At 38.7% G+C, this 15,962-nt stretch overlaps 1 protein-coding gene across 1 annotated transcript in view; it reads right to left on the minus strand.

The window, feature by feature from the left end:
• Nucleotides 1-15,962, minus strand: part of TACR1 (tachykinin receptor 1) — a 140,616-nt gene that overhangs the window by 53,912 nt on the left and 70,742 nt on the right. Inside the window, exon 2 of the mRNA XM_042932813.1 lies at nucleotides 13,292-13,486. Coding sequence (XP_042788747.1) covers nucleotides 13,292-13,486 — 195 coding nt within the window. The remainder of the gene's footprint in view (nucleotides 1-13,291; nucleotides 13,487-15,962) is intronic.

Raw genomic sequence — 15,962 nt, forward strand, 5'->3', positions numbered from 1 at the left:
AAAACTTGACAGCTACATGCAAAAAAAATGAAACTGGACCACTTTCTGACACGATACAGAAAAATAAATTCAGAATGGATTAAAGACCTAAATGTAAGACTTGAAACCACAAAAATCCTGGAAGAGAGCACAGGCAGTAATTTCTGTGATATCGGCTGTAGCAACATTTTTCTAACTGTATCTCCTGAGGCAAGGGAAACAAAAGCAAAAATAAGTATTGAGACTATATCAAAATAAAAAGCTTCTGCACAACAGAGGAACAATCAACAAAACTAAAAGACAACCTACTGAATGGGAGAAGATACTGACATATCTGGTAGGGGTTAGTATCCAAATAATGTATCTAATTAAAGGTTAGTATCCAAAAAATATAAGGAACTTACACAACTCAACACCAAGAAAATAAATAATCTAATTTAAAAATTGGCAGAAGACATGAACAGACATTTCTCCAAGACATAAAGATGGCCAACAGACACATGAAAAGATGCTCAACATCACTCACCATTGGGGAAATACAAATCAAAACCACAATGAGATATCACCTCACGCCTTTCATAATGGCTAGAATCAAAAAAAACACAAGAAACAACAAGTGTTGGTGAGGATGTGGAAAAAAGGAGCCCTCTTTCACTGTTGGTGGGAATGCAAGCTTGTGCAACTACTGTGGAACAGTATGGAACTTCCTCAATGCAATTCCTATCAAAATAATGCCAGCATTCTTCACAGAACTAGAACAAACAATTCTAAAATTTGTGTGGAGTCACAAAAGACCCAGAACAGTCAAAATAATGCTGAAAAAGAAAACCAAAGCTGGAGGCATCACAATCCTGGACTTCAAGTTGTATTACAAAGCAGTATTCATTAAGACAGTATGGTATTCGCACAAAAAGAGATGACACATAGATCAATGGATCAGAATAGAAAACCCAGAAATGGACCCACAAACGTATGGCCAACTGATCTTTGACAAAGCAGGAAAGAATATCCAATGGAAAAAAGAGCCTCTTCAGCAGATAGTTCTGGGAAAATTGGACAGTGACATGCAGAAGAATGAAACCGGACCACTTTCTTATACCACACACAAAAATAAATTCAAAATGGATGAAAGACCTAAATGTCAGACAGGAAACCCTCAAAATCCTACAGGAAAAAACGGGCAACCTTGTGCAATGTTATTTTTAATGGCTGCAAAGTTTTTCTTTGTGTGGATGATATATTGATGATTTAATCAGTCCTGTATGATGGCATTTGTTTCTAATTTTACACTTATAAACCATGGTGATATCAATATCTTGCATATATATTCATGCCCTCTTGACTTTCTGTGTATAATTGCTGATCCAAATCAAGTGCATATTTAATCTTTTTAAGTTCTTATTTTAATTCCAGTTAGTTAACATACACTGTTATATTAGCTTCAGTACAGTATAGTGATTCCATATTCCATACATTATCCAGTGCTCATCATGACAAGTGCACTCCTTAATCCCCATCATCTGTTTAACTCATCCCCCCATTGCCTCCCCTTTGGTAACTATCAGTTTGTTCTCTATAGTTAAGAATCTGTTTTTTGGTCTCTCTTTCTCTCTCTTTCTGTTTTTCCCTTTGCTTCTAAGTGTCTATCAGTTGAATGGATAAAGAAGATGTGGTATATATAAATGTATATACAGTGAATATTATTCAGCCATAACAAAGAATGAAATCTTGCCATTTGTAACATGGATGGATCTAAAGAGTATAATGCTAAGTAAAATAAGTCAGTCAGAGATAAATACTATATAATTTCACTCTCAAGTGTATATTTAAAAACCTTGATGGATATTTTCAAACTGTCCTCCTGAAGACAGTGCTCATCTTCCCCACAACCTTGTTAACATTTAGAATTTTCTTTAAGTTTAATCTGGGCTAATAAAATAAAGAGAAAATTGGAATACAGTTTTTCATATCCTTTTATGAGCTATTAGTTTTTTGATTAAAAAAGCCTTATTCTTATTGATTAGTCAGAGCTTCTCTATGTTAATTATATTCATGGTTTGTCTCATACATTGTATTTTTCTCTTAATTTGTCATTTGCAGAACTTCCTCACAGAGTTTCTTTAATTTAAGAAATATATCTATATCTGTATTCAAACCAGCAATCTCTTTCATTTTGGATTTGCCTTTGATGTTAGGAAAACCCCTTCTCCATCCCAACTTACATGGAATTTATACTGGTCTTAAGTTGTGAGAAAGGAATACAGCTTTATGATTAGCCCAGAGGTTCCCCAGAATATGTTTTATGGACAATGTTTCTGTGGAATGTTAAAGATATTAATCAAAAGAAGGATTCTATGATCAAATAAGCTTGGGGAACATAAGGTTTAAACATAAGGTTTAAGGTGTCAGTTTTATTGACTTCGATACTTAATCAGGGTGGAGCCAATTTATTGCAGTTTAACTTGAAATAGGTAAACACTAGGAACAATCCAAATATACATGAAAATCATAGCAGATAAATAAATGATGTTTTATCCACATGGAGGAATACTACACAGCCGTAGAAAATGAGAATGCTTGCTCCATATGGTGAAAAAGGATATCTGAGATAAATTGTTTATTGAAAAAGCAAGATTCAGGTATATTATATATTTTGTACAAGAAACAAAACAAGATTATATACACAAAATTTTAAAGATAAGCATAAAGAAACTTTAGAAAGCTCCCAAGAAAGTAAGAACAGTGGCTAGAGGGAGAAATCTTCTACTGATTACCCTTTTACACTAACTGTTTATTTTAAACCACATGAATGTATTTCCTATGAAGATAAATTTAAAACATTTTTGAATGAAAAGCCTCTCAGAGGCTTCAATATGCTAATATATATTGTGACTCTCTCCAAGTTGTTGGCAGTGGTGGGTTACGCAGTTGCCTATAAAATCATTTGAGTTAGAAAATTCCACAGCATTTTGGTTGATCAGGTTTCCCTCCAAATTTATGGAATAATACTCACAGATATGACATGTCATCTGTAGCATATAGTAAAGACAACATTTTAGAGTCTTGGGTTTCTGTGTATGTGTATGGGTGTGTGATTTCTGTTCTGTTTTTCTATTGATTAATTCTATCCCCAGAAATGAGTATTTTCATATCTGGAAGAGCATGCCATTTCTTTTTTTTCTTTTTTTTCTTTTTTTTATTTTTTAATATATGAAATTTACTGTCAAATTGGTTTCCATACAACACCCAGTGCTCATCCCAAAAGGTTCCCTCCTCAATACCCATCACCCACCCTGCCCTCCCTCCCACCCCCCATCAACCCTCAGTTTGTTCTCAGTTTTTAACAGTCTCTTATGCTTTGGCTCTCTCCCACTCTAACCTCTTTTTTTTTTTTTTTCCCTTCCCCTCCCCCATGGGTTTCTGTTATGTTTCTCAGGATCCACATAAGAGTGAAACCATATGGTATCTGTCTTTCTCTGTATGGCTTATTTCACTTAGCATCACACTCTCCAGTTCCATCCATGTTGCTACAAAAGGCCATACTTCATTTTTTCTCATTGCCACGTAGTATTCCATTGTGTATATAAACCACAATTTCTTTATCCATTCATCAGTTGATGGACATTTAGGCTCTTTCCATAATTTGGCTATTGTTGAGAATGCCGCTATAAACATTGGGGTACAGGTGCCCCTATGCATCAGTACTCCTGTATCCCTTGGATAAATTCCTAGCAGTGCTATTGCTGGGTCATAGGGTAGGTCTATTTTTAATTTTCTGAGGAACCTCCACACTGCTTTCCAGAGCGGCTGCACCAATTTGCATTCCCACCAACAGTGCAAGAGGGTTCCTGTTTCTCCACATCCTCTCCAGCATCTATAGTCTCCTGATTTCTTCATTTTGGCCACTCTGACTGGCGTGAGGTGGTATCTGAGTGTGGTTTTGATTTGTATTTCCCTGATAAGGAGCGACGTTGAACATCTTTTCATGTGCCTGTTGGCCATCCGGATGTCTTCTTTAGAGAAGTGTCTATTCATGTTTTCTGCCCATTTCTTCACTGGGTTATTTGTTTTTCAGGTGTGGAGTTTGATGAAGAGCATGCCATTTCTTATCATTGTTTTTCATTACCTTGCTGATATCAAAATTAATTCTTCTTGTTCAAGGTTTTGTATTTTTTTCCAAAAACAAATTTTTATTTATTTATTTATTTATTTATTTATTTATTTATTTATTTATTTATTTATTAAAATTTACCTCCAAATTGGTTAGCATACAGTGCAACAATGATTTCAGGAGTAGGTTCCTTAGTGCCCCTTACCCATTTAGCCCATCCCCCCTCCCACAACCCCTCCAGTAACCCTCAGTTTGTTCTCCATATTTATGAGCCTCTTCTGTTTTGTTCCCCTCCCTGTTTTTATATTATTTTTGCTACCCTTCCCTTATGTTCATCTGTTTTGTCTCTTAAAGTCCTCATATGAGTGAAGTCATATGATTTTTGTCTTTCTCTGACTAATTTCACTTAGCATAATACCCTCCAGTCCCATCCATGTATTTGCAAATGGCAAGATTTCATTCTTTTTGATTGCTGAGTAATACTCCATTGTATATATGTACCACATCTTCTTTATCGATTCATCCATCGATGGACATTTGGGCTCTTTCCATACTTTGGCTATTGTTGATAGTGCTGCTATAAACATTGGGGTGCATGTGCCCCTTGGAACAGCACACCTGTATCCTGTGGATAAATGCCTAGCAGTGCAATTGCTGTGTTGTAGGGTAGTTCTATTTTTAGTTTTTTGAAGAACCTCCATACTGTTTTCCAGAGTGGCTGCACCAGCTTGCATTCCCATAATTTTTTAAGTTTATTTATTTATTTAGAGAGGGAGACAACAGGAGTGGGGGAAGAGCAGCTAGAGAGGGAGAGAGAGAATCCCAGGCTGGCTCTGTGCTGCCAGCACAAAACCCGATGTGGAGCTTGAACCCACAAAGCCATGAGATCATGACCTGAGCCAAAACCAAGAGCTGGACGCTTAACCGACTGAGCCACCCGGGCATCCACAATCTTTTCTTGAATTATTTTTACTCATTTATTATTTCAAATGATTTGCTTTATCAGTTACCTAAATATGTTTGTGGGAAGTTTGTGGAGAGCTGATAGCTTTATGGAATTATACAAAGACAGAAGGGTGTTTCCACCTTTTGACTATTGTGAATAATGCTGCGATGAATACTAGTGTACAAATAGCAGAAAAAAGATGGAAAAGGAGACTGTTTCCTATACGCCCTTAGATACTTTCCAGGGTTTGAGTCAAGTGAAATGCACTTCTCAAATATTCTCTTATGCCAATCAGTAAAGTCTAAAATAGCATGATGTTTTTCATTTTCTTCATGTAACTCCTATTTCTTAAATACTCAAAGTGTTATTTTGTTTCTGTTGTAAAGGAGATCTGTTATTCATTTATTTTCTCAAGGATTATTGCTGATATAAGCTATTGTTTCTTTAGTAGATATTACATTTTAACAAATTTATTTTGACATTTATTGAAACAGATATATGATGTTTTCCTTTTACCAATTAGTTGAATGAAATATAATAGATTTCCTGATAAGTTACTAACATTATTTGCTGGAAAAAGTCATGCTTAAAAACAAACCATTGTTATTTTAATATAATTTTGAATTTTGGGGGTGACTTTTAATTAGGTTCTTTGCATCTATGTTTGTAAATGGAATTGGCCTGAAGATTTGTTTTTGAAGTTCTCTGTCAGTTTTTTACAATTATGTTGTGCCAAATGCATATAACAAATTATCAAGTTCTCCATATGGGTCTGAACTCTTGAAGAGCTTATAGGGTATTTGAAAGAATTTCTCTGCAAAAATTTTGGTACCAGTGCCTTTTATAAATGTAATTCTTGAGCAGTATTTTCATCCCTCTCCCCTCGAGCAGCATCAATTTGATATTTGTGGTTTTGTAGGAAATCATCCATTTTTATCTTACTGTGAGTTACACTCTCTGGCCTGTGTGTGCTTTGTCCTCAGTCTAAGAGCAGCTGCTTTTGGAAGCTGATGGTGGCAGCCCAAAGGAATCTCCAACTAGGGTGGTGGGTTCCCATCTTTCTCAGGCCTACACTTTCCTCTCCTAATTAGGGGCTGCTAGTTTATGTCTTGCCCATGACAGTCCTTGGTGGCTGCCTCCTCTTTGGCTCTTTCTGCACAGTGTCTACCAGAAAACCGAGTGAAATTTCTGGCATTTGTATGGCAACCTTCCTAGTTTCTGCATTAATGCAGGCTTTTTTCCCCCTCCTCCTCCTCCTTCTTCCTTACTTTGCTCACTCTAATTTCTTTATGGAGTCAAGGTTGAGGGATTGTTTTTATGCTACCATCTTTCCCTGAAGTGTTAATGTACTTTTCATTCTTGGTTTAACTGCTTTTCATCAATAGCCGAGACAATACCAGGGGCCCTCAGCTGTATCTATAAATGTAGCAGGTGTCAGGGGAGGAGATTAATCATAACAGCTAGCATAAACAATCAGTCCCTGGAAACACGAATATGCTGACACCCCTTTGGCCAAGGCCTGGAAGAGCTTGGCAAAGGATACACATTTCTTTCCTTTCATTTATTTGTGAAATAGTCAAGGAGGTGGAAAATTTGAGAAGTAATGTTGCAGATACGTTTTCTGATATTCCCTTTCCCCCTCTTATTCTGTCAATTAGTTGACTTTCAGTTTTCAGTGCTGTTAATGAAATTAAAGATCTGTATAAATATAAAAATTTCAGCTAATTTCTGATGATGGAGTGTAACACATAAAAGACAAAATGCTGCAAAAAAATAACAACACATATTTTTATAGTCTTTGTTACAACTGGTACTTATAGAGAAATATATTAGAGTTAATATATACACATTCATGTACACTTCTACAAATTTTCTAAGTAACAGAGTCATGAATGATGCTATTTTCTGGCATCACCTCCTTCCCAAGTACTACTGATAATATTTGGAATTCAGGATAGGCATGTCTTTCTTCTTGCTACAACTCTACTGCATCGTTCGGTACATACAAGTTTAATTAATAGAAAATGATATATGACCAATATTAATAAATGATTCAGGAAAACTGAAATTCCCCTGGCTGTCTCAATCTTGTTCTTTTGGATGTCTTTCTCATTTTTCATCCTCATTACAGACTTTTTCTTGGCCTTGATGGTGGGCCCTCTGATAAAGAAATGTTGGCTCATTCATCTTCCTTGTCCTCAGGGGCCTTGCCCCTTCTGGGACCACTGCAAACTGACAGCCTGTATAGCATCCTCAAGTGTGAGTTTGGCTCTGAATGACTTTGAAAGCTATGGCACATTCCTCCGTGTTTTAACAGAACGGGGAAGTCTATGCATTTTTCAAAGCCAGTGGTTTCTCTTTTATACTTGTCCCTTCATGTGCATTTTTCTAGACCAGGAGGAGTCACTTTGGGTCACCCAGGAAGCCAGTCAATCCACTCCCCCTTCATAGGACTTCCTGGGCAGTGTCACAGTTCACCAGAGCAGCAGCAGCAAAGCTGGCAGCTTGCAAATTATGGCAGGATTCCCTTACAGATGATGATATTATTGCATTAATAATGAGCCCACATCTTCACTTTCATCAATGTTACAACATTAGGATATTTTCTATAACCATGCATTGTAAAAATAAGCAGAATGGCAGAGGACCCTGAAGTAGTCCCTGCAAGGATCTAGGAATATAGCTAGAAGCAGCTTATTTTAAAGCTTAGTGTTTTGGAGGCGCCTGGGTGGCTCAGTTGGTTAAGTATCTGACTTCAGCTCAGGTCATGATTTCATGGTTTGTGAGTTCCAGCCCTGCATCGGGCTTTGTGCTGGCAGTGTAGAGCCTGCTCAACGTCGCTCCTCATCAGGGAAATACAAATCAAAACCACACTCAGATATCACCTCACGCCAGTCAGAGTGGCCAAAATGAACAAATCAGGAGACTATAGATGCTGGTGAGGATGTGGAGAAACGGGAACCCTCTTGCACTGTTGGTGGGAATGCAAATTGGTGCAGCCACTCTGGAAAACAGTGTGGAGGTTCCTCAGAAAATTAAAAATAGATCTACCCTATGACCCAGCAATAGCACTGCTGGGAATTTACCCAAGGGATACAGGAGTACTGATGCATAGGGGCACTTGTACCCCAATGTTTATAGCAGCACTCTCAACAATAGCCAAATTATGGAAAGAGCCTAAATGTCCATCAACTGATGAATGGATAAAGGAATTGTAGTTTATATACACATTTGAGTACTACATGGCAATGAGAAAGAACGAAATATGGCCCTTTGTAGCAACGTGGATGGAACTGGAGAGTGTGATGCTAAATGAAATAAGCCATACAGAGAAAGACAGATACCATATGTTTTCACTCTTATGTGGACCCTGAGAAACTTAACAGAAACCCATGGGGGAGGGGAAGGAAAAAAAAAAAGAGGTTAGAGTGGGAGAGAGCCAAAGCATAAGAGACTGTTAAAAACTGAGAACAAACTGAGGGTTGATGGGGGGTGGGAGGGAGGGGAGGGTGGGTGATGGGTATTGAGGAGGGAACCTTTTGGGATGAGCACTGGGTGTTGTATGGAAACCAATTTGACAATAAATTTCATATATTGAAAAAAAAATGATTTTCCAGGAAATTGACCAAGTCTACCTGTAGCATTTTTTAGCCCAGAGGTATATGCTTATGAATACAGCAGCAAGGGATCAGGGCTGTGGAGACTGTCTGGGTCTTATTTTCTGGTGAACATTTGTCTCTCCCATCAGGGACAACATCTGTCCTATATTCTCTTGAACAAATTGGGAAAATTCCAGGTGGGCTTAAGCGTAAAAGTAAGCAAGGCAAAATGCACGAGGTCAAGTAAACATGAGAATGAAGTTGGCTTATTCAAAGGTAAATACTTATGAATAATATCATTCCAGGCAAAGTCCCACACCTCAAAAGGTAGTTTCTTATGAAGGAACTCTTAGGATTGTTCCAATGAGAGCAGTTTCTTAGGAGCTTGTAAAACCAAAACCCTTTGAATAACATTTAATTTTAAGTTAAAAAATATGAAACATACATTCCAGAAAAAGTGGATGAAAACAATTACCTGGTGTTAGGAGTAATTTTTAAGCAAACACTCATGCTACTACTATCTAGCTCAAGAAATATAATAGTGCCCGCCCCTCAGAAGCACCTCTAAGTGCATCTTCTTGATCACACCCCTTTCCTCCCATGAGAGATAAACATGCCGTTGCTTTCATGGTCCCTACTTCTTTGTTTGCATTTATAGTTTTGCCACCTACTGATGTGCCCTTGAAGATGTACTTTCATTTTGTTTTAAATTTTTGTTTGTAAGGGCCATCCATGTTGCATGGAAATACATTTTGTTCGTTGTATTAATTACATAGTATTCTGTAACATGCTTGTACCACAATTTTTACCCATTGTACTGATGATGGACATTTGGAGTATCTCCAATTCCAGGCATTAAAAAAAAACACTGATATGCTTTATATGCTAGATGTTTCTGGGTGTATACATGCGTGAATTTCTCCAGGGCAGTTACCCCTCAGTGAAACTGTGGGGTTATGGTGTATGGATAGTTTCTGCTTTTCTAGATACTACAAAACGTTTTCCAATATGGTTTTATCAATGTATACATCTAGCAGTCTACAAAGGTTCTCATTGTTTCCTAATTACACCGAAAGTTCTAAATTCTTAGTTGAGTCTGACTTCTTAACATTTGCTAGTCTAATAGGTGTGCAGTAAGATGTCACTGTGGTTTTAATTTATATTTGACTGGTGATGAATGAAGTTGTGTGCCTCCTCATGTATTATTGGTCATTTGGACATTTCTTTTTGTGAAGTGCATGTTCAAAACTTTTCCTTTCTTTTATTGGATTGCTTTTCTTTAATAGTGCTTAATTTAATCCATGTATTAATAAAGAATCTGAATGATGAATGATCAGGACTGGGGTTTCACCATGCAGCCAGAAGGCAAATGCAGCAATCTAAGATTTTTCACAAAACCCTTTTATATGGTTAGCTGACACAGATTTTTCATCAGGCAAATTGGGCTTAAGCACCTGCCCACCACACTGCCAGTCATCTGTCTGTGCATCCAGATCAATGAATGATGCTGATGGCTGTAGTTAACACTCACCAGTCTCTTCTCCTGTGCCTGGCACCGGGCTAAGCATGTGCCTTATTTACTTCTCTCAATACCTCTTTGTGGAATGTTCCATTAGGCTCAGAGGCTTAAATAACTTGACTGTGATGACTCAATTAGAGTGTGATATGGCTGGGAGTTGATCCTTCATTTAACTCCAGAGCCCATGTTCTTATCCTACTCTTTATACTGTCTTAAATGAGGTTTCTTTCTGGTTTCAAATTTGGGATTATTGTGTGCTTTGGAAATGGCAATCAGTTTTAGTAGAAGAGAATATAAGGGAGTACTTAGTTTAGAGCTAGTAAAAAAAATCCCTCAAAATATATCATAATGCATTATGAAGGATATTGACAAAAAATTGGCTTACATAAAGCTTACTATGCACTTGAGATATGTTCACTTCACTTCACAGTCTGTACGTGGATGGCAAATACGGATTCCTTTAACTTACTACTGCATCCATAAACAACTGACACATCTTGAATAGATAAAATCAGATGCTCTTCTCCAGACTCATTTTTTGAGGTTAAAATCATGAAATAAACATATGGTATTGTCTTTCTCTGACTTATTTCACTTACCATTATACTCTTTAGCTCCATCTGTGTTGTTGCAAATGGCAAGATACCATTATTTTTTATGGCCAAATAATATTCCTCTGTGTGTGTGTGTGTGTGTGTGTGTGTGTGCGTGTGTGTGTGTGTATACCTCACATTTTTATCCATTCACCCTCACTCATATATGGGATTTAAAAAACAAAACAAATGAGCAAAGGGGAAAAAAAGAGAGAGAGGGACAAACCAAGAAACTAGAGTGAACAAACTGAGGGTTACCAGAGGGGAGGTGGCTGTGAGGATGGGTGAAATAGGTGAGCACTTATCATGATGAGCACTAAGTAATATATAGAATTGTTGAATCACTGTTATGCTGTGTATCCCTGAAATAAACATAACACTGTATGTTAACTATACTGGAATTAAAATTTAAAACTTAATAAAAACAAATAAATAGAAAAGAAGTTTAAAAATCATGCAGTAAACAATGATGGCAAATCTAATCATGCATCCAGTACAGCCACCCTAAATTCTCCTAACCGACTGAGCCACCCAGGCGCCCTGCCCTAAATTCTCAAAGCAAGGAAATAAGACAATCTGGCACACTTTGTTGAGTCTCAAAGGGCTTTCTAGTCATTAATAAGCATAAAACAGCAGAATGTTCAAAAGTAAAACTTTAAATACTACTGTTTCTTGGACAAAACTCCAGAGATCTGTGGAAAAATAAACCTTTATTTCCACATTAAACTTTGAATTTGTTGGAAGATAAATGAACTATATTTTGAAGCAAAACTTTAGAATGGTGACCAGACTTGGAAAAGATCTTGATAATCAAAAGCTGTGCTATAGTCCACACAGTTGAGGGCAGTTTCTAAGCAGTTTATAATGGGATTTAATTCAGAGGGTTTTTATTTTTCCCTTTTCAGGGAACCTTCTGGTTTGAACACATTCGCAGGCCCTGTATGGTTTGCAAAGCTATGTTCTTTCTCCCGCTGAGACCCCGCTCAGGCTTGTGGTGTCATTTGAAAGAATAATTTCCAATGTCTCCTTCTAGGCTGAGCATTAATCCCCCCACTGCTTGATCGATTAAATCCCACTGCCTGTGTCTGGAAGGCGAAGTCTGAGCTTTATGTATTGCTTTCTGGCAAGCCCCATTTCCATGCTCCCCGGGACAGATGCAGCAGTATAACTCTATGCAACAGGCTTTTGGACCCTCAAATCTTGGGGGCAACAGGTAATGTCTCATGTAACCATCTAATGAGATTAAAGGCCTATAATGACTATACTGCTACCTGATGAATTCGGCTCGATAATAATATCTTGCCTTTTGTATGGCATTTAGTTGCTTACAAGGTGAGGATACATTATCTTGTTTGCTCTTCACAATAGTTGTTTATGGGAAGCAGTGTTTTATCATCTTGCATTTTAACAATGAGGGGAGATTGTTATCCTTGCCCAGAGTCACATAGCTGGTAATGGCAATCTTGTTATTAAAACATAGATCATCTGATTATTAACACCAGTGTACTTTTATGATTCACATAATAAATCCAAGATTGGAGGATTATAGAGAACTTTCAAAAGGACCCACATTATCCATGTGCTCTGAGTCCAGAAAACTGATGGTAATATAAATGTCACATTGCCGCTCACCTGGGCAGAATAAAACAAAGAATAAGCCATTTCAGTGTCACCTGTAGGAGAAGTAGACTTGGAGAAAATTGCCAGAATTTCTTTGGAAAACCTTAAATGTGATCAGTCAGGCCCCGGAAGATAAGCAGGCCTGCCTTGTAGGAAACTTGTAACTCATAAGGTCTCAGTGCCCTGGCCTTGCCTTCCTGTGCATTTTGAATGCACCTGGAATGCATTTTCCCCACCTGGAAAGCCCTAGAGGATAGGTGGTTTGGCTTGATTTTCCCCAGAGGGACATCCTGAGATAAAGATTCAAGTGCAAGTGACTTGGTTAGGGGGAGAAAGAGATACTAGTAGGGAGTGGGCCGGTGGTATAAGGAAAGGTGTGTCATTGAGCCAGCTGCCACTGGGGTGACTGGAGCTTAATCCCAAGACAAAACCTTGGGTATAGTGTAAAACCCACACTTCAGAGACATCCCACTTGAGAGGTGAGGGAGCTGGGGTGTTCATACACCAACTCCTATCAGTTGTTGAGAGCTGCTGCGTGCAGGGGATAATTCCCCCACCTTCTGGCATGCTGAGCAAGAGGGTAGAGTAGTGTTCTATAGGTGAGGAAAAGGCTCCCAGGCAAAGCAATGCAGACACTGGCAGGGCAGAGTTGTTGGTAAATGGTGGGAGGATATGGAAAAACACCTGGAGGGTAGGCTGTAATGGGATGCAAGTCTGACAATTTTTCTAATTTTCATTCAAAGTCCACAGTAGTATTTGGGATATAATAATCCCTTGATAATTATGGACATATCAACTTGACATCAAGAGTGGCTATGAGAAATGCTTATAGATGGACACTAAATCCTAACCAACAAAATAACATGAAAAGAAAGAAGAAATAAGAAAAGGCAAAAGAGGTACCGGGGAATCACCCCTACTCACACTTTCTCATAAATCTTGTTGGGATGCTCTGGCCATTCAATCATGCACACCACTCTGTTGGGCATGGTCTCCGTGGTCGAATAGTAGCCCTGGGGGAAGGCCAGCAGGAGAGCCAGGACCCAGATGACACAGATGACCACCTTGGTGGCCGTGGCTGACAACCGGGGCTGGAGGGGATGGATGATGGCCATGTACCTGGAACAGAGAAGAAAGGACAAATTTTTGACTTGGTCACCAAAATTTGCATTAGTGATTAGCATTGTTCCTATCAATGAAAAATTCCAGGGAAACCTTTGACTTCTGATGATTTTTACAACTATTTTCTGATCCCTTTTTGCATATTCTATCTTTAAGTTTTATGACTCTTAGGACATAAACCCCTAAAATCCATGAGAAAAGTCATCCAGGTTCTTAAGTATTTTAGAGCCCATCTAGCAACATTCTAGGAGAGAAGTTTTCATCACTAGAACACTCATGGTCTGTACCCAAGTATATATCAGTGGCCTACAGTAGAATTAGAAGAATAAGAACAATGTTGTAAATTTATTCAGTATAAACACTACCTTTATCCTTTTTGGATTAAAGAATAATGCTGATAGAAATAGTGGTTTTTAAAGTCTTTATGTGGCAATTTAAAAGGTGAGATGTAATTTAAAAGGTGGCAATTTAAAAGGTATATGGTGAGAAAGTAGTAGCCTAACAGTAAAACATCAGCCCCTGGATAAATCTTCAAGTTGAAGTTCTCTGAACATCTACAAGTCAGTGTGTGGCTCACAACACATGCTTCACGGAGGAAAGTCTCCATTTGCTGAAACAGACGCACTTAAGTTTATTATAGTCCAGGGTAGATGGAACGTCTACCCTGAAGGGAAACAGAGTGAATGATGACCCAGGACTTGGAATTGCTCCCTCCTCCATCTCCTCTCACCTGGGATGGAGCACTGAATGGTGCCAGTTGAACAAGTGTGTCCACCTCTGAAATGCAGCAGAGATCTTAGGAATAATAAATATTCCAATCAGCATTTCATACCAATTATAATCCCATCAATTCTGCATCTTCCCTTTTGAAAGGCATCCTGCCCTGCATGTTTTTCTTGCAAAATTTATGGATCCATCCCTTAAAATATGCATTTTTTTTGTCAGAGTAGAAATTATATCTCACCCTGCCTTTGGGACTTAAATATTATCTGACAAAGCCTCGTATGTGATTTTCTGACACGCAGGTATTTCTGGCTCCTGTGGGACAGAATGGTCAATGGAGACTTCAGAAATGAGCAGACAAATAGCATCCCAGCTGTCAGCTGTCTTCACATAATTCCACATAATTCTTTTTCTACACTCTTTGGACTCCTAGGATCTGTAGGCCAGAACTGGTGCCACGGTTGCAAGTAAAGCAATTTCATTCAGTATGTGCTCTACACACTCACACTGGCACCTGCTGCATGTGGAACACAGCTTTTCCTTCTTGGCTCCATGCTTCTAATTTCTTCAGGGAGAGTAGGCGCATAAATAAACAGCCACAAAACATGACAGTGGGATATGTGATCTCAAGTGGTAATCTGATAAATACCTTAGAGCCTTACTGAGGGTGAGGAGGTAATCAAGTTGGTATGGCAGGGGGACTGCTGGAGGGGCTTAAAGAGGTGTGCTTGCTGGATTTGGGACAAGTCTGCTGAGCGTCCAGCTTGAAGGGCCCGAAACATTCAGAGCCTTCCTCTCTTCTCTGTTATGATTAGATCTGACTCCCTGTCTGGGGAGCTTGATGGCTCAGTTTTTGCGAAGGTTCGTTTGAGTGTCCTATCATAATTCTCAATTTTTTTAAGTTTATTTATTTATTTTGAGAGAGACAGAGAATGCGTGAGTTGGGGAGGGGCAGAGAGAGAGAGAGAGAGAGAGAGAGAGAGAGAGAGAGAATCCCAAGCAGGCTCCACACTGCCAGCACTGAGCCCGATGCTGGGCTCAAACCCACAAAACCAGGAGATCATGACCTGAGCTGAAACCAAGAGTTAGACACTTAACCGACTGAGCCACCCAGGTGCCCCATAATCCTAAACTTCAAAATACTTTTCTGGGGCGCCTAGGTGGCTCAGTTGGTTAAGCATCTGACTTCAGTTCAGGTCATGATCTCACAGTTCGTGAATTCAAGCCCCATGTCAAGCTCTGTGTTGACAGCTCAGGGCCTGGAGCCTGTTTCAAATTCTCTCTCTCTCTCTCTCTCTCTCTCTCTCTCTCTCTCTATCTCTCTCTCTCTCTCCCCCCCCCTCACCTGCTCATGCTCTGTCTCTCTCTCTCTCTCTCAAAAATAAATAAATAAATATTTTAAAAAATTACAAAAATATAAAATAACTTTCTCTACATTTTCTTGCTAGGGACCTAGGCTTTCTTCTTTGGTCTTTTATAGTTATGCTCCCGAAGGTGTTCAGTGTGTAGAGGCTGGATATTAGGGTACCTCAGGTCAGCCTTTACATATATGATCAGAAGTGATAACCTTCAGGAAGGAACTCCCCAGAATATTTACCTTCTGCCTCTTTTGGAAAGTGAGCAGGCAGTCTGGAAGTCAGGAGAGAGTAGAATTAGGAATAGATTTGGAACAGATATTTTGGTGGGGGCAAGCAGTAATCTATAAATCTTTGGGCAAATCTCCTCAGTTGAGTTGGTGGCTATAAAGGTA

The sequence above is a fragment of the Panthera leo genome, chromosome A3 (assembly GCF_018350215.1).
Source record: "Panthera leo isolate Ple1 chromosome A3, P.leo_Ple1_pat1.1, whole genome shotgun sequence".
Lineage (NCBI taxonomy): Eukaryota > Metazoa > Chordata > Mammalia > Carnivora > Felidae > Panthera > Panthera leo.